General features: G+C 46.3%; 2 protein-coding genes across 2 annotated transcripts in view; one reads left to right on the top strand and one right to left on the bottom strand.

The window, feature by feature from the left end:
- The first annotated feature begins 7,429 nt into the window (after positions 1–7,429).
- Positions 7,430–9,867, top strand: POP5 (POP5 homolog, ribonuclease P/MRP subunit). Its single transcript, XM_046638740.1, has 5 exons — positions 7,430–7,563; positions 7,630–7,772; positions 8,909–9,058; positions 9,247–9,330; positions 9,448–9,867. Exons 1-5 carry the CDS (start codon positions 7,544–7,546, stop codon positions 9,561–9,563), a joined length of 513 nt encoding a protein of 170 aa, XP_046494696.1. The 5' UTR covers positions 7,430–7,543; the 3' UTR covers positions 9,564–9,867.
- A 1,763-nt stretch (positions 9,868–11,630) lies between these two features.
- RNF10 (ring finger protein 10) overlaps positions 11,631–24,332 on the bottom strand; it is a 30,379-nt gene continuing 17,677 nt past the window's right edge. Inside the window, exons 7-17 of the mRNA XM_046639972.1 lie at positions 22,817–22,977; positions 21,410–21,535; positions 20,884–21,160; positions 20,534–20,667; positions 19,422–19,539; positions 19,076–19,177; positions 17,933–18,088; positions 15,680–15,780; positions 13,261–13,318; positions 13,006–13,164; positions 11,631–11,920 (exon numbers count right to left, since the gene is read on the bottom strand). Coding sequence (XP_046495928.1) covers positions 11,844–11,920; positions 13,006–13,164; positions 13,261–13,318; positions 15,680–15,780; positions 17,933–18,088; positions 19,076–19,177; positions 19,422–19,539; positions 20,534–20,667; positions 20,884–21,160; positions 21,410–21,535; positions 22,817–22,977 — 1,469 coding nt within the window. The 3' untranslated portion in view covers positions 11,631–11,843. The remainder of the gene's footprint in view (positions 11,921–13,005; positions 13,165–13,260; positions 13,319–15,679; positions 15,781–17,932; positions 18,089–19,075; positions 19,178–19,421; positions 19,540–20,533; positions 20,668–20,883; positions 21,161–21,409; positions 21,536–22,816; positions 22,978–24,332) is intronic.

The raw sequence follows: 24,332 nt of genomic DNA, 5'->3' as shown, positions 1-24,332 counted from the left end.
CCCACAGGCGGTCCAGCCTCCTGAGATCCATCCTCCCCTGAAGCCAGAGGGAAACTTCTGACCCCTGATCTCATTCTCTCGGCCCTCCAGATAGTATCCAGGCCCCTAAGCGTGGGCAGCGAGACCCTGAATGACCGGTCCCCACCATCTCTACAGCCCCAGTACCGCTCACCCACTCCTCTACCCTACGACTCACAGTTCCCGGAACTCAGCACTTGCTCTCAGCACAAACTGTCCCTCTGCCGAAAACACTCTTTCCTACCGCCTCTCTCTTCTCCTGGCCAACTCTTTTTCTCCTTTGGGACTCAGCTCAGACATCGCCACCTCCAGGAAGCCTTCCCTCACCTCCCAGGCTGAGTTAGGTACCTCTTCTTGCCCCCATTCTTACCCTCGTCACAGCAGCTGCCCCTGAATTGCTCTTGCCATCTTAGCAACCTAGCTCCTCACCATACCGTGAGCAATTTCAGGGTCTTCTTTGTGTTCTCAGAGCCTAGCACATAGTAGGGACTCAGGGAACCCCAAGGGAACAGAGGTGGGAATTCAGTAGTGTGGGCTGGGACCACCAGCAGTCTGACATGGGTCTGGTGTGTGGGGGCTGGGGTGATAAATGTTAATACTGGGCGAGTGGAGCCCTCCCCCATGTGCCCAACACCCCCGGACTGCACCAACTGAACGACTTGTCCATCTCCCCAGTAAAGAGACAGTTCATGCAGTGGTTACTTGTATGAGTTACGCAGGCAGGCAGCCCAGGTTTCAAATCCTGGCTCTGCTACCTCTAGGCTGTGTGACCCTGGAGGAGTGACTTCACCTCTTTGAGCCTCCCTCCCCTCATCTGTAAAATAGGGCATGATAATGGCTCTTCACAGGTTTTTATGAGGACTAAATGAGATAATGTAGGTAAAAATGCTTAGCACCATAGTTAGCCTATGGCAGGCTCCTTGAAATGTCAGCTGGTTTCTTCTGGCCACACTGTGAGCTACACTGACCTAGGCCTCGCACTGTGCCTGGCACGTGGCAGGTGTTTGGCCAATGCCTTAGGAACAAATGAGTGAGGAATCTGATGGGAAAACAACAGCAATCATAACAGCAAACAAGTATTACTCATTCGATCTTCACAACTACTAAAGGAGGTAGATACTGTTACTGTGCCCAATTTACAGGTAACAAAATTGAGGTCCGAGAGCGGGCTGGTCACAAGTAGTAGAGGCTGGATTTGAACCCAGACAGTCTGAGTCCTTTAACCCTTCAACCTCCACCCCTCGCTGCCTTTCAAAGCCCCAAGGCCTGCCTCTCCTGTCAGCTTGGCTTTTAACCAGCTTTGTGATATCAAGCATGTGAACCTCCCTCCGGGCCTCAGTTTCCCCACCTGCCAAGAGAGGATTGTGGGAGCCAGTGTTGAAGGGCACTTCCTGTTGGTCTAAGAATCCAGGCCTGGCCAGTATCTGCTCAGTGCTGGCGACCAACTGACCGGCCAGCCCCAGCTGGGGCAGCACTTTCCCTGGGCTGGACCGTCGCAGGTGGGTCACCACATATTGACAACTACACTCTCCCCATCTCCCCTGCACTGGGGGGAGTCTGGCCTCTGCTTATTCCCAGCCCCCCCAGGGCCCCTGAGGGAAGCTGAGGCGGCCACCCCCAGATGTCTATTCCTGTCCCTGGCCTAGCGCCGTGCTGGGGAAGCAACAGCTATTTTGAGGCCCTTCTCCCTCCGAGCAGGAGCGGTGGGAAGGCGCTGGGAACATCCCGAACTGGGAGGCTGCCCGTCGCAGCCTCGCCCTGGATCTGGGCCACACCAGCCCCGCGGCTCTGCCCCTTTTTTCGGCTCTGGTAACGCGATCAAGTTCTGATCACAGCCACCACCCTGGGACGACCCAGGAGAACCGAGCCCAGAGGACTTCTGCTGGAGGCTGGAGCCCATCATGGCTGGGCCTTGCCCTTTGAGGAGAGGCCTGGAGAAGCCACAGCTGGACCCATGAGCCGGGAGAAGGAACTGAGCTTGAAATTGGTGAAGATAACTTTCAGGACAATGATATAAAAATACCTAACATTTCTTGAGCACTCATGATGAGACAGGCCCTGTTCTAAGCACTTGACATGGAAGTAAGTCATTTAATCCTCACAGAGAGGAAACTGAGGTTCAGAGAGGGGAAGTGAGTGGCCCAAGGTCACACAGCTGGTGAGTGGCTGAGTCAGGACTTGAACCCAGGTGAGCTGGCTCTGGAGACTATGCTTTTAATCACTTTTCTCCCCTTTGAACTTTCCAAGCCCAGGAGGCTAATATAAATCAGGAGAATGAGCGCTGGCTTGAGAGTCTCCCCTCCTTTGCCATTCCGTCACGTGGCCCAACCAGATTACCTTGGTGAGCTCAGCTTCCTCACCTGCAAAATGGGGATGATGATAGTAGCCATTTCCAGGACTGAGGTAAGGATTAGTAATAATATACTTCGGGGACTGGGGCTCAGTAACTCCTCTAAATTGTGAAACTAACATATACACATGGTAAAATAATATGGTACAAAAGAGGACACAGCAAACAATGGGTTCCCCCTCCTACTTCACACCTTTAATTCCTGTCCCCAGAAGTAACCACCATCAACAGCTTTTGTGTTACCTTTTGGAAATTTTCCACAGCACAGAAAGACAGAGAAGCTGTGTAGGATGGTGATTAGGGACATGGACTGCCTGGTTCGAATCCTGGCTCTTCTGCTTACTAGCTATGTGAAGCTTGGCCAAGCTACTTGGTCTCCGTGAGCCTCAGTTTCCTCATCTGTAAAATGGGGTTAATAAAATTAAGCACCTACTTTATAGGGTAGTTGTGAGGATTAAATGAGTCAATCTATGTCAAGTGTTTAGAACATTCTCTGGCACATGCTTGTTCAAAAAATAGACAGTGGATCCCGTCTGACAGACACTGAGGTAGCCTTTTGCAATCACAAACAATGCTGCAAGACACGTCCTTCTTCACCTGTCATTTGGCACAAGAGCAAGAATCTCTGTGGGATAAATTCCTGGCAGAGAAATTGCTGGGTCAAACAGTAGTGCCCTTGTAATTTCAATTAGCTTTCGGATGGGCAAATCCTCACAGCAGGCAGGGAAGAGGGAAGAGGTCCGAAAGGCAGTGGACAAGGAGGAGCGAGATGTGGTGTTCCGTCTCCGAGGTCCAGGGAGGACCATGTCTGCCCCAGAAACCTGGAGGACGCAGCAGCTCCCCGGGCCCTTGGCCAGGCAGATGGAGGGTTTAATTTTATCCAGATTGTCTCTATAAGGCTTTTACAGGGAATTGGTTGATTGGATTAGAGGAGCAGGAGCCCCTAACGAGCACCGGCTGCTTACAAAACGCTGAAGCAGATACAATTTGCCTTTGCCATCATCCGCCACGGCAGCATCCAGTCTTGGATAGGGACCCCTTGGATGCCAAAGGCACTACAGGATGGCACCCCAATTGGGTTTGCCTTCTTTGAACATCCTTCTAGGTCCCAGACATCCCGGAAGAGGTAGAGAGCAAGGGGTTAAGAGTACAGGTTTTGGGATAGGACAAAAGGTCCTTTGAGGAAATTACCGTGGGAATTTGGGTAAGTCATTTTCCTTTCTGAGCGTCAGAGAGTAATGGGACCTACCCTTCTGGGTTGTTGTGAGGACTACATGAAGTCAAGCACATAAAGTGTGTAGTACAGGGCCTCGCATATACTGAGAGCCTAATAAATGGTAGCCCAGAAGATAAAGATGGAGAATAAAGGCGGCTCCTCTGGCCCCCACCACAGAAGACCCCAGAAGGAGGTACACAGTTACCCCAACCACCTCCTAGGGAGTGCTCCAGATTTCCCAGGCTGCGAACGGGTTGTGATTTATGTTTCCAAGGAAGTTTTAATTCGGTTTTGTGTCTGATCCAAAAGGGCAAACTGAGGGTAGGAACTCTCATGTGGGAAGAGGGGAAGTTTCCCAAGCCTCCTCCGCCGTCCTGCATGTATCTGATCTGAAACCTACTCCTCAGAGAAGTCCCTGGAGTAAGAGCATCAGAGAGCACCCCCCTGATCCCAGCAGCACCTGAGCGGTTAAGGGACAGGCTCGGGGTCGCAGAGATCCCCACGAAGCGAGATCCCCACGAGGCTATTCCAGCGTGAGCTGTGCGCCTGAGTTCGCCTCTCCGAGCCTCAGTCCCCTTCCTCGCCTGTAAAGCGGGGATAATAATGGCTCTGTGGCACGGCTGCGGAGAGAATCGAGGTGACTGACGGTGGCACCTCGCCCCCGCCCCTGCCAGCCCGGCGTTCCGGGGGCGGCCACGGCCCGGGCGCGCAGCCGTCTCCGCCAAGCGGATCTCGCAGCCCAGGAGGAGGCCGCCGCCCTCCACGCCCCGGCGGGCGGGTTCCCCCGCGGCCTCCCGCGCCGCGCGGCGGGGACCCGGGTGATTGCAAACAGCCGCCGGCCTCATTAGGAGACGTGTAATTAGCGGCTGGCGCAGCCGGAGCCGGCACTGGCTAATTACCGCGGGGAGCGGGCTGCACCGCCGACGCCGCCCGCCAGGCGATGGCGCTGTCTGGGCCCCGGTGGCGCGGGGACCGCCTGGGTGTGCTTCCTCCCGGGGCTATGCCTGGGAGGAGGAGTCAATCATTCATTCAACACAGCGTTTACGGTGCACTCACTGCCAGGCGTTTTGACCACGTTATCTCGTTTAAATCTCAATTCCACCCATGAGGAAGGAAACATTATTATCTTATTGCACAGATGAGCAAACTGAGATCTAGAGGTGAGTTAACCCCCCATTTCCACGTGGCTGGAAAATGAGGGACAGGTGATTCGAACCGACGTCTGTAGTCTGCATCTTACACGAAGTGGGCAAGCGAAACCGTGCACAGGACGTGAGCCGAGCAGACGAGGGCGAAGACACTGGAGTCAGCCGGCTTTGGGTTAGAATTCTGATCCTGCTCCTTACTGGATGTGTGACTGTGGTCTGAGCTCCAAGGGCATCTGTAAAATGGGTGGGGTATTGGGATTAAGCGAGTTGAAGGCTGGGAAGTCTTCGGGGCGTTGTTTTAGAGACGGGAGCCGGGAGGGGGTGCTCTGAAGCGGTGTCTTTCTCCACGCACAACGGGCCTCTGACGCCCCCTGCTGACCAAAGGAGGACGCTCACTATCCGTTTTAGGATAACGGTTATTCTGGGGTGGGGGGGGAAGGAAAAGCAGACACTGGTCCCTCAGCAGGGCCACTGCTCTCCTGCCTCCCCTTCCTTCCTCAGCATCCCTCCTTTAAGGTGGCGAGGAGTGAGAGATGGAAAAAGTGAGAACTCATCCCAAATAATCTTGCAAATAATCAGTTGTGAAATCCGCCTCCCTCCATGGACCTTACAGGACCAGCCAAGCCCACGACAGTTCTACAGAGTCACGGACGGGTATAAAGACCTAGTTACAAGGCTGTGCATCAAAGTGCTGGGTATAACAAGAAAATCTGGAACTAATTTAAACGTCCATCATGGGAAAATTGACCAATTTAGCAATGGTACAGCCAAACAGTGCGATTCTGTGCAGCTGAAAAACAACTACAGAACATTTGATGTAAAATACAAACAAGAAGAATGAATCTTACAGACACGTTGAGCAAAAGGAGCCAGACACATACACACAAAAACATGCTGTTGGATATTTATATAATATAAAGTTCAAGAACAGGCAAAGCTAATCTATCATGATAGACGGCAGAACAGAGGTTACTTCCGGGAAGGTTTTTGACTGGGAAGAGGACGGGCGTGGGACCCTTCTTGGGTGCTGGAAATGCTCTATGTCCTAATCTGGGCGATGGTTACACAAGTCTACACATACGTAAAAATTCATTGAGTTGTACAGTTAATACGCACTTTATGTGTGTTATACCTCAATTAGACAGTTTTGGGGGTTTTTTGAGGAAGATTAGCCCTGAGCTAACATCTGCTGCCAATCCTCCTCTTTTTTCTGAGGAAGACTGGCCCTGAGCTAACATCGGTGCCCATCTTTCTCTACTTTCTATGTGGGACGCCTGCCACAGGATGGCTTGACAAGCTGTGCCATGTCCGCACCCGGGTTCCGAACCGGCAAACCCCAGGCCACCGAAGCAGATCATGCCTGCTTAATGGCTGCATCACCGGGCTAGCCCAGACAGTTTTTTAAAAAGATATTTAAGGGGCTGGTCCCGTGGCTGAGTGGTTAAGTTCGCGCGCTGCGCTGCAGGCAGCCCAGTGTTTGTTAGTTTGCATCCTGGGCGCGGGCATGGCACCGCTCATCAAACCACGCCGAGGCAGCGTCCCACATGCCACAACTAGAAGGACCCACAACGAAGAATATACAACTATGTACTGGGGGGCTTTGGGGAGCAAAAGGAAAAAAACAAACTCTTTAAAAAAAATTTAAAAAAATATTCAAGCAGAAAAAAAAAGAGTACTAAACAGTATGATCCTATTCTTAAAAAGAAAATAAAAGGAAAAATATAATTTAACCTAAGGCAGCAGTTCTCATCTCAAACTTTTCTCTTTGTCTTAGGACCCCTTTATACTCAAATTATTGAGAATCCCAAAGAGCTTTTGGTTTTGTGGGATGTATCGATACTTACCAAGGATATTAAAACTGAGAAATGTTTAAGACACAATACACAAATTCCATTAGCCGTCAGAGCAATAATGTCAGCGCATGTCATTGTAGCCTCTGGAAAACTTTACTGTCCACTCTGAGAGAGGGGGAAAAGGCAAATAACATCTTACTATTATTATGGAAGTAATTTTGACATTGAGGACTCCCTAAAAGGGTCTCAGGAAACCCAGTGGTCCCTGGATCTCACTTTGAGAACCACTGGCTCAAAGGGAAAATGACAGAAGAACACCCCCTGCATGATAAATTATTCTCTCTCGGTGCTGGGATTATAACATTTTCATTTGCTTCTTTGTGCTTTTCTGTTAAAAAGTTGGAAAATATAACGACCACAGATTGTTTTTGCAAACAAAAAACGAGACAATACATCCGTCCATAAGATTGTTGAAAAGCCAAAACAGTGACAACATATTTGGTTATATGGAAAAATTAAAGCGAGCTCCAACTTCAAAACAGAGGTCCCATTTCCGTGTCAATTCCTGGCCTGTAAGTGCAAGTTCTTGCCCTCAAAAGTTCCACCGTCCAGCTTGGGGAGAGAATAGAAATGCATACACAACTGCATGGCAAGGTAATAGAAAATAAACGTCCCGAGACCCTCGAATGCAGTGGCTGCATCCTACACAGTACTGCAAACTCAGGCGTGGAGCAGAACCACCCATCACAGCTACAAGCCAGCGGATCGCGAAGCCGAGTTCCGAAACGACTAAATCAGACAGTCTCAGCAGAACGCAGGCGCTCTGCAAACGCAGAGGGAGGCGGAGCTTGAAGGAGACTGACACTGGGCTTGGCCTCTCAATACTCTAGCTCCGCCCACCTATCCTACCTCCCTGTCTGAGTGGCTGCAAGACTTGCGGAGGCTAACTTCCCATTGGCCACCGGTGGGAACGCAGACATCCGGTTTGCGCGTCGGGGCGGCTGGCGAGGAGGCAGCCATGGTGCGGTTCAAACACAGGTAGGCATCCTTTGCCCGGTCCCTGCGGCCCGGGCCCCGCGCTCACCTTCTTCTCGCCCGCTGCAGGTACCTGCTCTGTGAAGTGGTGTCTGACGACCCCCGCTGCCGCCTGAGCCTAGAAGACCGAGTGCTGGGCAGCCTCGTACGGGACACGATCGCCCGCGTGCACGGGACTTTCGGCGCTGCCGCCAGTTCCATTGGCTTCGCCGGTGCGGGGGTGCTAGGGAACCGGGCGGACGGCGGGATTTGGAGGGAGCAGAGGCCGGAGGGGTTGAGGGGAAGAAGGGGCACGAGCGACGTAGCATCTAAGCCCGATGCATCATCCTCTATATCGTCCTTTTGGGGCGTCTGGGACCCCGAGCCCGAGGTCTGGACGATCCGAAATTAGGCGGAGATATAAGAGCATAAGGCAATGAAACTTTAGGCAAGAATCGCCTGTACTTATTTGGCATGTGTATATTGGCGACTGCAATTGAATTTAATATGATGGTTAGAATTAAATCAGGGGAGCCGTGTATAGTTCCGGGTGTTATTTGGCTGGTTACATTGACATCACATGGAAAAACCATGTTGTCAGAATTAGCCCTGAAAAGCCCTTAATAGGGCCAGAAAAGTACAGAACATAGAATTGTGTGTATAGAAATCAGGAAGAAGGGGCCGGTGGTGGCGCAGCGGTGAAGTGCGCATGTTCCACTTCGGTGGCCCGAGGTTTGATGGTTTGGATCCCGGTTCGGACATGGTACCGCTTCGCAAGCCATGCTGTGGTAGGCGTCCCACATATAAAGTAGAGGACGATGGGCACGGATGTTAGCTCAGGGCTCATCTTCCTGAAAAAAAATGAAGAGGGCCCTCCCTACAGCCACACTATCTAAAGTGGTTCCCTCTTTGACCATGTGCTTGAAGCGGAGTCCTGGAGAATTAAATGCACATAAGCACAACTTTCCTAGGCTAGGTGAGACTCGGTTGGCTGTTGCAGGAGCCTACAGAGCCCAGATGCAGTGGAACCACCTGTTTTTCAGCCAAGGGTTTTCTGAGGAAGATGGATTCCACCCCCACCCCCACCCCCATTTATTAACTAGTCAGTGAATTAGAAGAGTATTTAAAATTCTAAATTCATTCACCAATTCTGAGTGGTGTGTAAGGCACTGGGTGTTGTTAATCCCTTCCATAAACGAACGTCTGTCCTAAAATTTTTTTTCTTTCAGGAATCTGATTTTACTCACTGATGCATCCCAAGTGGCATTGCCTTGAACATTTTCTGGCACATAGTAGGCCCTCAGTTACACTAAAGTTTTTAACCTGCTCTTGAGAATCGTTTCTCCAAATGATTTTTTTTCTGCTGTAGTGCGATACCTCAATGCCTATACTGGAATAGTGCTACTTCGATGCCGGAAGGAATTCTACCAGCTTGTGTGGTCAGCTCTCCCCTTCATCACATACTTGGAGAACAAAGGTCACCGTTACCCGTGTTTTCTCAACACCTTACACGTGGGAGGTAGGGATGCATATGGTATGGCTGCTGATTTTCAATAGGTAACAGGTTCAGAGTTCAGTCTTAACGGGGCGGGGGGGGTCATCTTCCTGCTAGCCTGCCACAAACAAGATACTTTCCCCTAGCTCTGAAAGTCTTTGAGGCAGACACCTTTCACAAGCTGTTGACCACAAAGCTCTTTCATGTGCCAGGTACAATTAGAACATGTCAGAAGTTCCTGATTCAGTACAACCGGAGACAGCTGTTGATCTTGTTGCAACACTGCACTGATGAAGGTAAGCAGCACCAGCCCAGTGCCCACTGAGCAGTGACTGACCTGACCTTCCAGCTGAGGAAGGGGTCGCTCCCAAAGGTATCTTTCATCCCTGCCTTTGCTGTCTGCCTTTCTCCAGGAGAGCGGGAAGTTATCCAGAAGTCTGTCACAAGAAGCTGTTTACTAGAGGAGGAGTCGGGTGAGGAGGAGCTTTCAGATGGTGGCGGTGAGGAGGCTGCTGACGCAATGGAGTGAACCTCTGCAGGCTGCATAGTGCTCAAGCCTCAGGACCCAGTTGGAGGAGGACACTCTGGGAGGCAGCGGCATCTTCTACAGTTCTCCAAGCTGATGACTAGCAAACACAGGCCAAGTTACCAGCTCAAGATGGAGGACTTACTCACTTACAACAAAGTGAGGTCACCCTTACCTAGCATTCCTGGTTAAGGGGTTCTGCAGGTTGTGAAGCCCCTATAGTTACAGACATCTTTGTATTCTTATTGCCTGGCCAAGAGCAGATTTAATAAATGCATCTGGCTTCCATAGCATTTAGCAAACTTAAGTTCAAGCTTGCCCAAGTCTCTTTCCCCCTCTACTCCTGGCCTCAGTGGGGAGACTGGCTCCCTATGTGGTAGTGGATGCAAACCCTCCCATCTGAGGCCCTGTAACAGCAGCCCCTAGGATGGGCCCTAAGCAAACTAGGTCATTTAGAGCAGAAGTATGAGTCAAACTCAGCTGGTCTCATTACTGACCCAAAGGGCCTTAAAAATACCCTATTCCTTGCCAATACTTAATCAGATAACTTGACCAAAAATGCAGTTCTTGCACTTTTCTTGGGGGGGTGGGGGGGAACCTGGCCTCACCTGACGTCATTATTACAAAGCTGAGTAGCAGCTGCCAACTTCTGGTAGTTTTCTGCAGTTCCACCCTTCCCTATTGCCTTACACCTGAGGACACGTGAGACTGCCACACTCACAGGGATTAGGAGGGACGAGAGACTTGTGGTCAGTTTTGATCTGCCTACTAATGACATTTCTCAGATCTGTTTTCTCCATAATAAAATGGATGTCACTCAAAGTCCCTTACACATACAACAGAAAGATTTGTGATTTTTTGCTTCAACGTGCCCCTTTGTGGGCTAGAACACCCTCACCCACCCAGGAGTTCTTGACCCAGGACTTCTGAACCTCTCCCTTTTAAGAATGGCAGGTTAATGCTAAGCCAGCCCAAGACCCTTTAGGTCTGACACTAGGAAAGACATTACTCCATGACAGCAGAATTGCTCAAGCTCAAAGTAGCTGTTACTTTAACCTATTTAAGAAGTATGTCTAGAGGGCCGGCCCACTGGTACAGCAGTTAAGTTCGCATGCTCTGCTTCGGTGGCCTGGAGTTTGCCAGTTCAGATTCCTGGGCCCGGACCTACACACCACTTGTCAAGCCGTGCTGTAGCAGGCGTCCCACATATAAAGTAAAGGAACATGGGCACGGATGTTAGCTCAGGGCCAGTCTTCCTCAACAAAAAGGAGGATTGGTGGCAGATGTTAGCTCAGGGCTAATTTTCCTCAAAAAAAAAAAAAAAAAGCATGTCTAGCTGACCTATAATGAACTTTAAAAAACCAGAAAGCTCACATTGCTTGTGCAGGTGCTTTATTGCAACTATTTGCCTTCACATTCTATTACACCTAGAGGTCACTTTATTAAGCAGCAAAAGAATTCACATCACTCAAATTCAGCTTGAACCAGGGCATAAGACAGCTCTAAACAACAGGGAGGTGGTGGGCAACCCCACTGCTTTCAAACCTGCCCTGCTCTGCCTCCAGGTGTGCCAGACTCCTCTGCTCATACAACTCAGGCCACTGTCACTTGAAACAAGCTTGATCTAAAGGTTGCCAGGTCCCAGGGCTTCCGCAGTCAATGACAGTTACAGCTTTCCTTGCCAAACAAGCCACGTTCGAGAGGCAAAACCCTCCATCACACCTGCAAGTGCAACCCAGGTCTGGCACCACAGCCCGGCCATTTGTCAGAAGAAAAATGGCAACTCTAACTGTCCTAAATTCATTTTACTCCCATCCCTCTGTTTCTTTAACAAGAGGAGAACTGCACAGATAGAAAAGATTCAGCTATTTTTACATGACAAACTGGTGGGTATGCTGAAACCATGATGCCCTGACATGTGATGTCACAGCAGAGAAGTGCTGCTATGCCACTCTGGTTTGGGCTGCTCCAAGGGATGTCAAAGAGACTCAGACTTATTTTGGGTTGAGAAAAAATAATGGGTCATAAAGACTAACCTGGCAATGAACTAAAAACCTTGGCAGGAAGAGATCTCTTGTGAGTGTCAATACTTTATTTTGGTGTAAAGACAGGAAGCTGGAAAATACACTGTATTTAAAATTTTCTTGGTTCCCCCTCACACTGTGGAAACCCCCTCCCCCCAGAGCTAATCTGTCCAAACTCAAATACTTAAAAATTACAGCAGCAAAACAAAAGCACGGAAAAAAGAAAACCAAATGGAGAAGGTAGCCTGGGCCAGTAGTGTCACTTGGTGTGGACGACTGAGGTGCTGAACAGGAGCTTCTGTTTCTGTTTTTTTCTCTTCTTTCCTCCTTTCTCTTCTAAATGGAAACAGAAAGGGCGCTCAGGTTAGAATGCTATCCCCTTGTCCCCAACCAGCTTTCATTAGTGAGAGAGTGGCAGCTGAGAGCGCAGGCTGTGGAATTAGACTGCCTACTAGACTCCAACACCAGTCCTTGCATCCGCCAGCTGTGTGTGTGTGTGTGCTTTTTTTTCTGCTTGAGCTATCTTCTGGGGAGATACCCAAATCCCCCCAGTACATAGTTGTATATCCTAGTTGCAGGTCCTTCTAGTTGTGGCATGTGGGACGCCACCTCACCAGGGCCTGACGAGCAGTGCCATGTCGGCACCCAGGATCCGAACCAGCGAAACCCTGGGCCGCCGCAGTAGAGCACGTGAACCCAACCACTTGGCCATGGGGCGGGGCCCAACTGTGTGTGTTTTTAAATCTTTTAAAAAAATTTTGTGTGCATGTGAGGAAGACTGTCACTGCACTAACATCTGTGCCAATCTTCCTCTATCTTATGTGGGATGCTGCCACAGCGTGCTAAGATGAGTGGTGCTAGGTCTGCGCCCAGGAACCAAACCTCCAAACCCCAGGCTGTCGATGTGGAGCACTTGAACTTAACCACTACACCACCAGGCCAGCCCCTAGGTGTTTATTTCTAGGCAAGTCACTTTATGCCCCTAGACCTCCCGTTCCTCATCAGTAATGTAAGAGTTACACCCATTTAATAGGGTTATTGAGAGAATAAAATTAGCACAATGCTAGGCACATAGGAAAGCACACCATAAATGTTAGTGTTATCCTTGTCTAATGAATACCAGAGTAGGGGTGGGCTTTGAGCTTGACTTTTCCTTCTATTAGCCACCCTTTACCAACCCAGTATTCTAAAATCTACCCTCCACCACTGTGTGAGTTGTTCCTCAGAATTTCACATCCAGGCCTCAATAATTAATCTGGGGTGGCAAAAAGGTCCTGATATACCAAATGGAATGTTAGTTGACACGAGAGTGTGAGCCTAGAGGCTCAGAGGGAAAGTGCCCGACTGATTAGTGATGTCTGCCACTGGATCCAGTTGGGAATGACAACCCTGAGCTGAGCACTCCACTGTTTTGCCTTTACCAGAGAGGGGATCCGAAGTAGCTGGCGTGTCCAGCTTCATGAAGGCTGCTTCAATAGCTTGGCTGAAGGAATTCTGGAAGCTGGGCACAGGAACACGGTCCGAGTTATCACTCTCCCCATCGCTGTCCACAGGGGCAGGAGGAATTAAGCTGTTTTCATCTAAAAAACACCAGTATTACAATTCTAGAAACAACTCTAGAGGCTTTTACTTTCTGAAAGGGGTCAATTCCCCCTTCACCACAGGTCCAACCTCACCTTTCTTTGGAGCAGTTTTGGGCCACACATCTGCTTTTGCTTTTCCGACCCTCAGCATCTGCCAAAGTGGGAAAGGGGGGAAAAAAGAATTTTAAGTAACTGGTCCAATTTCTTTTCGAGACTCCTACCTTGATGCTAACTGGTTAGGGGGCCAAAGAACCAACTACCACCTCTTGAAAAAAGATTTTCTAGGTATTTTCTCCTTAACACACTGTTTTGGTCATGTCCTCTATATCTTGACCAATGCAACTGGCAGTGAAACTCACAAGGTGGGAAACCAGAAGCTGTTTTGTTCCTTAAGAAACAAGTAAATATTGCCAAGAAGGAATAAGAGGTTCTTATTCAGACTCTCAAGTTGGGAATCCTGACTTTGTGTCATTCCCTGCTTCTAATAAATTTTCCTGCTCTTCTTAGGACCCCTAAAAACATCAACCTCTTGGAGTAAGCAGTGTGCAGTACTCTCCGATTTTAAAACAAACCACTTGGCAATTGAACTTCAGTTATTTAAGGCCATGAAAAGGACAATTTATCCTGAAACTGCTCCAACAGCCTTCACTGCCTTTACAGTCTCTGCTTTTTCAGTAACTCCTTAACTTTTAGATCCAGCCATAGACCACATTCCCGCAAGTATAGTAAACTCAGAGCAATCCTTTCTGCCCGAGGAATTTTTTCATCTCACTTGGCCAAGGCCAGCTCTGTAATTGTTGAGGGCCACTATGACTCTGATCTGCCACACACGTCATTGCCAACTCAAAGCAAGGTGGATTTTATTCCTGGAAAAATACAAAGAGACAAGCCTCACAAGATTCAAGTACGAATGTCTTGACCTAAAGTATGTGTCCCAAAGTGAGGCTTGCGTATCATTTAAGATCAGCTGGATTGGCAGACAATGATTTCATGGAATAACTTTTCTTCATCACGTCCCACTTTGATGATCTCCCTGGGAGTTTGGGGTCCAAATACAGTATGGCATCTGAATCATCTTCCTCTTAAAACATCATTAAAATATATATATTTTATTCTTGCCACCAAACGTTTAAATGTTTAACTTGAATCCACTCATGAAAAAACAGACAAATGCAAACTGCAGGACATTCTATAAAGCACCTGGATGGGATGCTACAAAAATATCAATGCCATGGGGGGAAAAACAAAAAAAAAACGGAGGCGAAAGGAACGGTTATGGATCAAAGGAGACTAAAGAGACTTTGACAACAAAATGCAGTGAGTAACCTGTGACTGAATCTGACTGAACATACAGGACACTGGGACAAATGGGGAAACAGAAATATGTACCATAGTAGATATTACTGAATCAGTTGTATTTCTTTGATGTGATAATGATAAATGTGGTTATATAGAAGAATGTCATTTTGGGGGCATGTATCTCAAGTATTTAGTGGTGAAGTGTCATTCATGAGGTCTGTAACTTATTTTCAACATAGCAAAAAAATACAAAAAGAAAGCAAATATAGCAAAATAGTAACAACTGGCGAATCTAGGTGAAAGGTATGAGTGTTCATTATACTATTCTTTCAACTCTTTAAAGTTGGAAGTGTTTCAAAATATAAAGTTGAAAAAAAAAATGGCAATAAAACCTAGTTAAAAAACAACTTAAGCATTTGACATAACTCCTGAGAGCCACTTGCTTATAACCACTGAAGCCTAGCAGTTAATTTTCAGGATTGCTCTCAATTATTTCATCCTCCTTGACTTCAGGACTCTCTTACCAAAGTTCAATTCCTGCTTATTTCTCAGTACAAACTGCCATTTGTATGTGAGAAACATCCATTATCAACTGCTCTAAAGGACTGTTAAGCTAATAATTCCAAATTAGCCCCAAAGAAGTTAATACTGACTTCTTATGGGGGTGCGGTCAAGCTGTCCATCTTCCTCAGTTATCTGAACGCAGGAATGGTGAGTGTTTGCTGGTTCTTTAAAACATTAATAAAGTGATTTGACATCAAGTCTCACTAGCCTAGTGTTCCCCGCCCCAGCTCCCCAAAAAAGCTGGTTTGGCTAGTTACAGGATAACCAAGACAACCTTTCCCTTCCCTCAGTGAAGAGGAATGGTTTATCACATGTTACATGCCGCTTGAAACACAGGTCCTAGAACCAGGGAACAGTTAAAATTGATTGATATACTCCCAGCCCCTCAGTACACAAGTATCTCATGATTTGTTAAATAGTTAAAACTCTGCTTCTCCCTCAGTTACTCTTGGCCTCTTTCCTTGTAAATCTATGGTAATATCTGAGACTAAATCCATGTTCCCTCTTAAGGAGGCCTTCCATGATTATTATAGTCAGTGCAACATTAGCTGCTAAGTCTCTCCTCCTCCAACAGAGGGATTTCCAGAAAGAACAAGCAGCAGAGTTCATGGTAAATACCCTTAGGCTGCTTCACAAGCAAAGGATTTACCTGGGCAAAGGAAGGGAAGGGAGAGTCTTCTTCCAGACTGCCAACGCAGAATGAAGAACTGCCCTGACTGGCAGTGGGTGACAGAGGGGTCAGCAGAAAGTCTGAAAGGGAACGAGAAACCTCATTATACAAATTCCAAAGAGTTAGTATCCTCTTAACAAGAAAGGAGACATGAACCCTGAACCAGGTCTGGATAATTACCAACCCCACTTCAAAAAACAAACCTTGATCCAACTTCAACTCTGCCACATTCTTACAAGGCCAAGAACGTGGCCTATTATATATATACGGAGAGAAAAGTTTAGTGGTTACAACAATACTAGAAGGCATGGCAGAATCTATTCTCACAATAAAAAAACCCTTCACACATGAGCTGGCTCTCAAGGCCTAGGTATTGGACTGCCATGGACTGGTTTTATGTGGATGAAAAAGCTCCAAGAAAAGATATAAATTTAATCAGGTCAGCCTTATGTTCCAGCCAGCAGATATCTACAATCTGGGAATATTCAGGTAGAATCCAAAACACACATCAACAAAACCCAGCATGAAGAAGTAAGCTTTTCCCTGATACTGCCTAGGTAATAGTCTTCTCCATTCTTTCTGACCTAGCATTGAACATTTCCGCAGATTGGTCTACCTACTGCCCTGACCACTGCTGGGAGGGAGAAGCCTATTCACTCTCCCAGTAGCAGGCCCTAGGCAGCCAGGGCTGCTTAGTACCTCATTCCTAGGACCATCCAAGTGCTCTTGCCCAAACAACATTAAAGCCCATATGCGTTCAGAAAAGCTAGTACATGAAAACACAATCTTTGTATCACAATGTCCATGTTCTGCTCATATTCCTTTGTCCAGCAGCTCTCTTCTTAGTTAAACTGAAGAGCATATAGGTGGTGCAGCCCTCAAGATACAGGTAATACTCCCCGTCCCAGCCACTAAGTGCTTGCCTTAGCCTCAGGCTCCTAATCTGCAAAGTGATAGGCATATGATCATCACAAGGATCACCAAAAGTTTTACATATTCTGATCTTGGACATTTTGTTTAAAATGCCTGACAGTGAAATAAACTTTAAGTATCAAAAACCATCTGCCATCTGGATGAGATCAGACAAGATAGCTCTCTGAAATTACAGTAACTCTTAAGCATTCATTTCATAACACATTAATACATTCTCTTTATATAAGAAAAAGCATTTTCTGGGGTCGGCCTCGTGGTCAAGTGGTTAAGTTCGCGCACTCCGTTTCAGCAGCCCAGGGTTTCACTGGTTTGGATCTTGGGTGCAGACATGGCACCGCTCATCAGGCCACACTGAGGCAGCATCTCACATGCCACAACTGGAAGAACCCACAACTAAAATATACAACTATGTACTGAGGGCACTGGGGGAGAAAAAGCAGGAAAAAAATTTTAAAAAGATTGGCAACAGTTGTTAGCTTAGGTGCCAATCTTAAAAAAACCCCACATTTTTAAAAGTCTAAAGACCCCTTTGAACCACCTCTCAGTCTTTTTTTTTTTTTTTAAAGATTGGCACCTGAGCTAACATCTGTGCCAATCTTCCTCTATTTTGTATGTGGGACACTGCCACAGTGTGGCTTGACGAGCAATGGGGTCCACGCACAGGATCTGAATCCAAGAACCCCACGCTACCAAAGCAGAGCACACAAACTCAACCACTATGCCACTGGGCCAGCCCCTTTGTGTTTTTTTAAACCCACAAATGGTATCATGTTTTGTCTTGTTCTACAACTTCCTTTATCTTAAAGATCTACCTATTAGTTCATGAAGAGAGCTATGTCTTTCTTCAATACATGTAAAGTATTTTATAGCATAAATGCTATAATTTAGCCATTTCCCTACCAGTAGACTTTGCAGGCTGTGTCTTTTTTCCTTGCTATTATAAATAATGCTACAATAAGGAGACACATACAAAGATGCTTAAGCATACAGGGGGAGTAAAAGTAAAAACTAGAAGTAAGACAGCTGGGTTGCAGGGAAGAATCTAGGTTCAACCATCTGCCATATGAGCTGCCTTGAGTTTTTAGAAGCTGGCAGGCCATAAAGTAGTCAATACAGCCAATAAGAAAGGTGAAGCAAATGGCAAGAATTTGATGTACCTCAGGAATATATAAACTACCCGAAGTAAGGTTAATCACCTAAAGACCCCACCTTGCCGAGTAGAAGGGATGTAAATTCAGACGCTAGGGTAGATCTGTGGCTGATGACCGACTTCATTCTTTAAATCTCAACTGTATTTACCTGCTTGGGAACCCGGACTTCTGCTAAGAGGAGAAATGGAGAGGGCCCCATGGCCCTCGGTGCTGGTGGGACCCAAAGCAGAATCGGAGGAGCAGGTATAGGAATTGAAGGCAGGAAACTGCTGTAGATTCTCTAAGGGAATGTGGACTTCTGGGTCTGCAAAAGAAAGAGAACAGTAGGCCCACCTACAGAACTTCTCAAATCTTTTCTAACAGTTGAGGACAGCCAATATGAATCCCCTGGGGTTTGAAGGATGTAGACAGAAGTTTTAAAACCCAAATTTATAATAACTGTCATTTTATAATATGACTTTAATATAAAAGCCTTGTTCTAATAATTTGTAATTGAAGCTGGGTGATAAACATGGGGGTAAATTATTCTGTTCTATATACCTGTGTTTGAATACTTCCATAATAAAAAAAATTAAAACAAAAAAGACCTGTTCCTGAAACACCAATTTTCTCAAACTTTTAAGACTCGTGCCAAAAAGCTACACAGCATTGGGACCCCAGCTATATACTTATCCCAGGTGGAGAAGTAAAATTCATGTCTACCATACAATATGGAGTGAAAAATAGCTAAGTCCTTTCCCTAGCCAAAGACTCAATTCCTTTTTTCTGGAGGGTAACTAGGCCCTCATGTCACACTAATCTCCTGGGTTCAATGAAGCTTATGCTGGAGAACCAGATCAAAAAACCCTGTGATTATTAGTATGAAAGAGCTCTTAAATCTAACTTCCTGCATATATTTCCTAGTTTTTCAAGGTTTCTACTATCTCAGACTCTCTTGGCAGACTTGCTGTGTATAGATGTCCCTTTGAGAGTCAAAGGTGTGGTTGATGATCCATCCTGAGAGCACGTGGGACAATTATCCCCACCACTCAGCTGATCTCCTATTCCCTTCCTCAGGACAGGTTTTTTCACCCACTATGCCAAAGATGAATTTAATCTTACTCCTTACAATGACCCGCATTAACTCACTTAATTCTCAGGTAAGTCTATGAAGGAGGTACTCTTACAATTCACATTTAAGAGGAGGAGCTGAGATAGGAACCCAAGCAGTCTGGCTCCTGGGCCTGGGCACTGAGCCCCTCTACAATGATGCACAGCCGAACTAGTCAAAAACGCAAGTTCCTGAACTTACACTTGCCCTGTTTCTTGTTCTCCTCCATCTCAATTCTGCGCTCTCGGCGGCGTTCCTCCCGAGCCTTCTTCTGGCGCTGACGCTTCCTCTTCTCAATGTCATCTGCAGGTTGGTCAGATTGTGAGGGGGCAGACAACCTGACCATTAACCCCTCCCAGTTGACTAATGTGACTTATGTGGCCGTAGCTATACAAGTGGGCCCAGGTGGACAGGATGAATGGATGGAGTGTATCAGGAGACACTGAGACTAATGACACAGCTCCATAATGCCTCCCACACTGGGTTTCTAGCCACAAGAATCCCTGAACCTCACTTATAAAGAGAAGCAAAGTAGGGGCATTCTCACCTGAGAATATCTCCAGGGTTTCCTTAGAGACCAGAGGAGGCTGCAGAGCCAGTTCACAGATGCTGAACTCACAGGTGAGTGGCAAGTGAGAGAGATATCTGTGACGCTGTCGAACATCCTACAGTGGAAAAGGGAGCAACACTCAACTAAGACCAGGCCTAACTCTGAGAGCAGATTCCCACCCCATATCCAACTGTGTACACACCCTCACAGACAGCACTAGGGCTCAAAGAGTAGTGCTCACATCATCACCATTTTGAAAAGCCAAATGGAAATTGTCAATTAACCTTCAATAAGGTAGAACAAGCAGTTTTTTGGTTTGTGCTGCAAATGAATGAATCAAGTCTGGTAGTAAATAATCTAAAGCTGATCAGTTGTTTCTGACTTTCTGGGGTCCATGACTGAGGGGACGATAACGAGTTATTTGTTGGCCAAAAATCTGGGAACCACTGACAGAATTAATGATAACTGAGAAGGCAGATAAAACAGATTTCCCTACTGAATGAAGTCTGGCCTAAAACAGTAAAAAATGAAGCCCATCAATTTAAGTTTAATTTTCTTTTCTATTGTTTTTCTATGTTTTACGAAAAGTTTATAGCACTCAGAAAGTCTATAAATTTGAGGCTGATAACAAATTTATGATCAATACAGGGATAACTCTCAAAGGGCAAAAATTCACATATGTAAATTATCAGACAATAATTCACAGGTATCTGCTAAGCCAAAAATGCATCTCAAGCTTGTGTAAGCTAGCTTAAAACCTCAAAGGACTTCTTGTTTTCTTGGACGGTCTTCTCAAGCAATAAGGAGAAAGAGAAATAAAAACAAACTCATCTTCAACAGAAATAGGAGATACCTACACTCCCAAACCACATTAAGTGAACTTGCAAAGCAGAGAGCAGCGGTCACTGACTTAACGGAACCCTAGCATGGGAAGGGAGCACCATTTAACTTTCAGAAAATTCGTGGGCACCATCACTGACAAAAATAGACTTAAAAATACAAAAACTAAGGGACTTGAAGGTTTGTGGATTTGGGTTGGCTGGGCCCACCTCAAAGAGATTAGGTTAATGCCACTCCCCGACCCTCCACCTCTAAACGAAGGCCCTTACCTCAGACATGGAGTACCCAGCGATCTCCACCACCGTGGCCGAGATCTTCTCAGGGCTCTGCTCCAGGCTGCCATACTCCCGCACCAGGCAGCGCACATTCACAGGGTGCAGGAACATGTGCTGCCCGTCCTCCGCTGAAGACAAATGGCTCTATCATACAGCATCTTGGCCAGTCCTCAAAGACAGGGCCCTCCTTATAGCTATGCCTGCCTCTCCCTCCCCAAGCCAAGAGGCACAACAGATTCAAGGGCCCAAAATCTAATGCCAACATCTCCTTCTGCCTAGAGAGCCAAGTTATCTCTCTGAAACATCTCTGTAGCAACCCAGCCTTCCTTCTGAAGAACCCTCACCTTGGTAAAAGTAGTAACAAGGAGAGCAGCTCATGTGTGTGAAGCCTGGCTTGGTGATGGGCTCCTGCTGGCTGGACTCAGTACAAATGGTCCCCTCGCCAAGGGTGTCATCTGCTAACTCCGAGTCATCACAGGCCTCTGACAACCCCTCAGGCTCTAGTTCAGACATTGCTTCCTCTTCCTCTACCAGAGGGAGAGCAAGAGGGCGAGAAGGAGAGCCCAAGGAGCAAACTTCGGTGGTTTCTTCATCAAAAGCAGATAGATACTCTAGCACGCCCTGTTGGGACAAATTCTAGGTCAACAGAAAGTACATGTGGCAAAGGTAGGCACAGGAACCAAGCCCTCTGGATGTTTATCTTAGCTGTCACATTTACTGATTTAACACCCCTGAGGAAAGAACAAACACACACACAGGAAATATAGTCCCTTCTCCCAAGAAAGTTCAGATCTCACAACAGAGCCGACCAGCTCAACAGCAGCATTTGAGGAACGAGAGCAGTTTAGTCTGTAACAGGGACACACTAACCTTCCTAGGTTGAAAAACAGACTCCTTTGCCAAGGGAGCCATCAGCACCAGTTGTTCCAGAGCAGCCACAACACCAGTCACCTCCCCTCTGCTTTCAGCGGATCCTGACAGAGCCTCTTCCCGAGTCTAGACCACCAGAAAGAAGAGCAGAGAAAGTTGTTTCCAGAAACACACTTAGTTTGAAAGGCAAGGGCTTACAATAGCTTATTCTCTCAACAGGAGCAAAAGTTAAAAGGCAACAAGACGCAATGGAAAGGGTTTAAGTACTTAAAATACTCAATCTTTAAGGGAAACAGGAAGCAAAAAGCACCTAGTACTGAAGTGGGATGGTATTCTGCTTAGACTCTCTGACAATGACAACACTACACAAAAGCTTCCTGAACAGAAATCCAAGAACAGAGAACTAGTCTTCTAGTTTTTACAAACTATGCCCAGAGAGAGCCCCAGGGCAGGAGGCAAGGGTTTGGCCAACTCCCAAATCAACCTGGACAGCTCTACTTCTGTGTAGCTTTTCTTCTACCTGAAATGCATTTGAACAAATACTCTGCACTGCCGAAAGAAAATACGAGCTAAACACATAGGACCCTGCCCAAGGACGACTTAGGAGTCAGAGATAGAAATTTAAATACCAGCTTCACCTCTTATTAGTTGTGTGTCCTCAACCAAATTACCTAACCCATGATTCCACTTCCTCATCCCTGAAAAGGGAACAGTTATTATCTACCACAGCAGGATATGAAAGTGAGATAAATCTAAGTACAGTATGTTAGCACAGGGCCTGTCACATACCAATCACTCAATAAATGAGGGCTTCCACTGTTCTGATGCAGATCAGTGATTCTCAGAATGTAGTTTGGGGATGAGCAGCATCAGAAGCACCCTGGAACTTGTTATATTGCAAATTATCGAGCCTACTGAGCCCAGACCTGCTTAATCAATCTCTCAGGATGGAGCCCAACAAGCAGTCATTCTGATGCTTGTTAAAGCTTGCAAATCCCTGTTGCAGGATACGGGACACAGGGAATCTGTATTTGGGTAATTCTTGCTGCTCCAAGAGCCTCAGCAGGTATTGATAGGGCCTGCTGGGTAAGCCGTAATACTTTCTCCACAATGTCCCTCAAACAAAACATCTCTAAAAATAAATCCAAGTGTTTTCCTGGAACACAAAAAAACCTATCTTGCCTAACCTAAGAAACTCCAGTGTGACTATTAGTTATAAGATCATCTTAACTTGTTCCTTTCAGTTTCAAAGAGTGCTTTAAAAACTACTAGGTCAGCCCTTCCCTCCCATCACCAAAGCCCAGAGCAAAATTGGCTATTTGAGCCATTCCCTGCTTATTGTCTTAAACGTGGGGTTGAAGTAACCAGTCCCCACCATTTCGCCCCGTTTCCAGTGCATCCTCTCACCTTGAGCTCCTGGATAGCTGCCTCAATAAAGCAGGACTCGGGAGTGTGCTTCTCCTCTGCCAGCTGCTGCTCAAGTGCTACTTTCTCTTCCTGAACGACCCGGCGCAGCACCTGCTCCTTAGAGGCCAGCAGCAACTTGGAGTACTGGCTGTGCTGTTCATCTACAAGAAAGCCAGCAAGATTACAGAAACGCAACAGTCAAAGCTGGCAATGGCGCGGCTCAACAGGAGCTTTCATACACAGCTTTGTTCCTAAGGTGAACATGGACTGATTTAGTATGATTGCCTAGAAAATAATTTAGCAATGACTTTAAGGTTCATAACTCTGACCCCATAATACACAGAATCTATCCTAAGAAAACCAAAGATACAGCCGAAAATTTAGTCAATGTTCATTAATTACAGCATTGTCTGTAATATCAGACAACCTGCAACCAACCATAAGTCCAACAATAAAGAAATGATTAATGACATGATGGTATACTCATTAAAGAGAATTTTGTTGACATTAAAAAAGTTTTCTAAGAAGGGAGCTTTAGTGACATGGAGAAATACCCACATTATATGGGAAAAAAAGCAGATGGCAGACTAGAAAACTTAACCCCAATCTAACAAAAATATACATTTGTATATACAATATTTAACATTTTGGAGTACCTCTTGGTAAAAGGATCATGGATGATTTACTTCCTTTCCTTCTGTTCCCCCATATTTTCTATACTTTTGAAAAAGTTTTAAACAATCTTATCTTTTGAGACCCCTTGAAAGGCCCTATGTATTCCCACCCTATCATCCTAGCAGCCACCCAGAGATAACCATTTACAAATTTGAACATGTATCCTTCAAACCTTTTTCTATTCGTTTATATACCCATGTTCACAGAAATAAAGGCTTTTCCATAAATGATAACTGTGAATTTTGTTCTACAGTTTATTTTTCACTCAATGTGTCTTAAAATCTTTCAAAACGTTAATACAGAGATCTATCTCATGTTTACTTTCTATGTAGTGTTCCAAAGTATGATATCCTCTAATAACTAAGTTCTTTAGGGAACACTTAGGTTATTGCCAATTTCTATTACATTGTAACAGAAAACCCTTACACATGTTCCTTGATACAAATGGTTTCTTTACGATATTTAAGTATAAATGCTGGATCAAAGGTTGTGAATCTGTTAAATACTACCAAATTGCTCCCCTAACAGGCTATATTGATTTACATTTCCCACAAAAACAAGAGTACTCATTTCCCCAACCGCTGCAGGAACCCAGTGTTACCAATTTTTTTTTTTTATTGCATCAATCTGATGGGCATTTTGATTTGCATAACTCTTGGCAAAGTTAAATCTCTGTAGATACTTAGAGGTTATTCGATATCCTCTTCTGAGAAATGCTCTGTCACATGCTTAGCCCTTTCTTCTACTAGGTTGTTAATCTAATCTACAGAACATCTGTATGTCCTGAATTTTAATCTTTAGTTTTAAATGTGTAAATCTTCCTTTAGTTTATTTATCACCT

This window comes from Equus quagga, chromosome 15 (assembly GCF_021613505.1).
Source record: "Equus quagga isolate Etosha38 chromosome 15, UCLA_HA_Equagga_1.0, whole genome shotgun sequence".
Lineage (NCBI taxonomy): Eukaryota > Metazoa > Chordata > Mammalia > Perissodactyla > Equidae > Equus > Equus quagga.
Note: the sequence above shows the minus strand (reverse complement) of the source record. Positions and strands in the feature narration are given on the sequence as shown.

Bases quoted from the DNA above. Each gene is read 5' to 3' on its own strand.
- POP5 (XM_046638740.1), top strand. From the start codon at position 7,544: ATGGTGCGGTTCAAACACAG. The intron at 7,773-8,908 runs GTGCGGGGGTGC...TTTCTGCTGTAG, and splicing joins CAGTTCCATTGGCTTCGCCG to TGCGATACCTCAATGCCTAT. The intron at 9,059-9,246 runs GTAGGGATGCAT...TTCATGTGCCAG, and splicing joins CAACACCTTACACGTGGGAG to GTACAATTAGAACATGTCAG.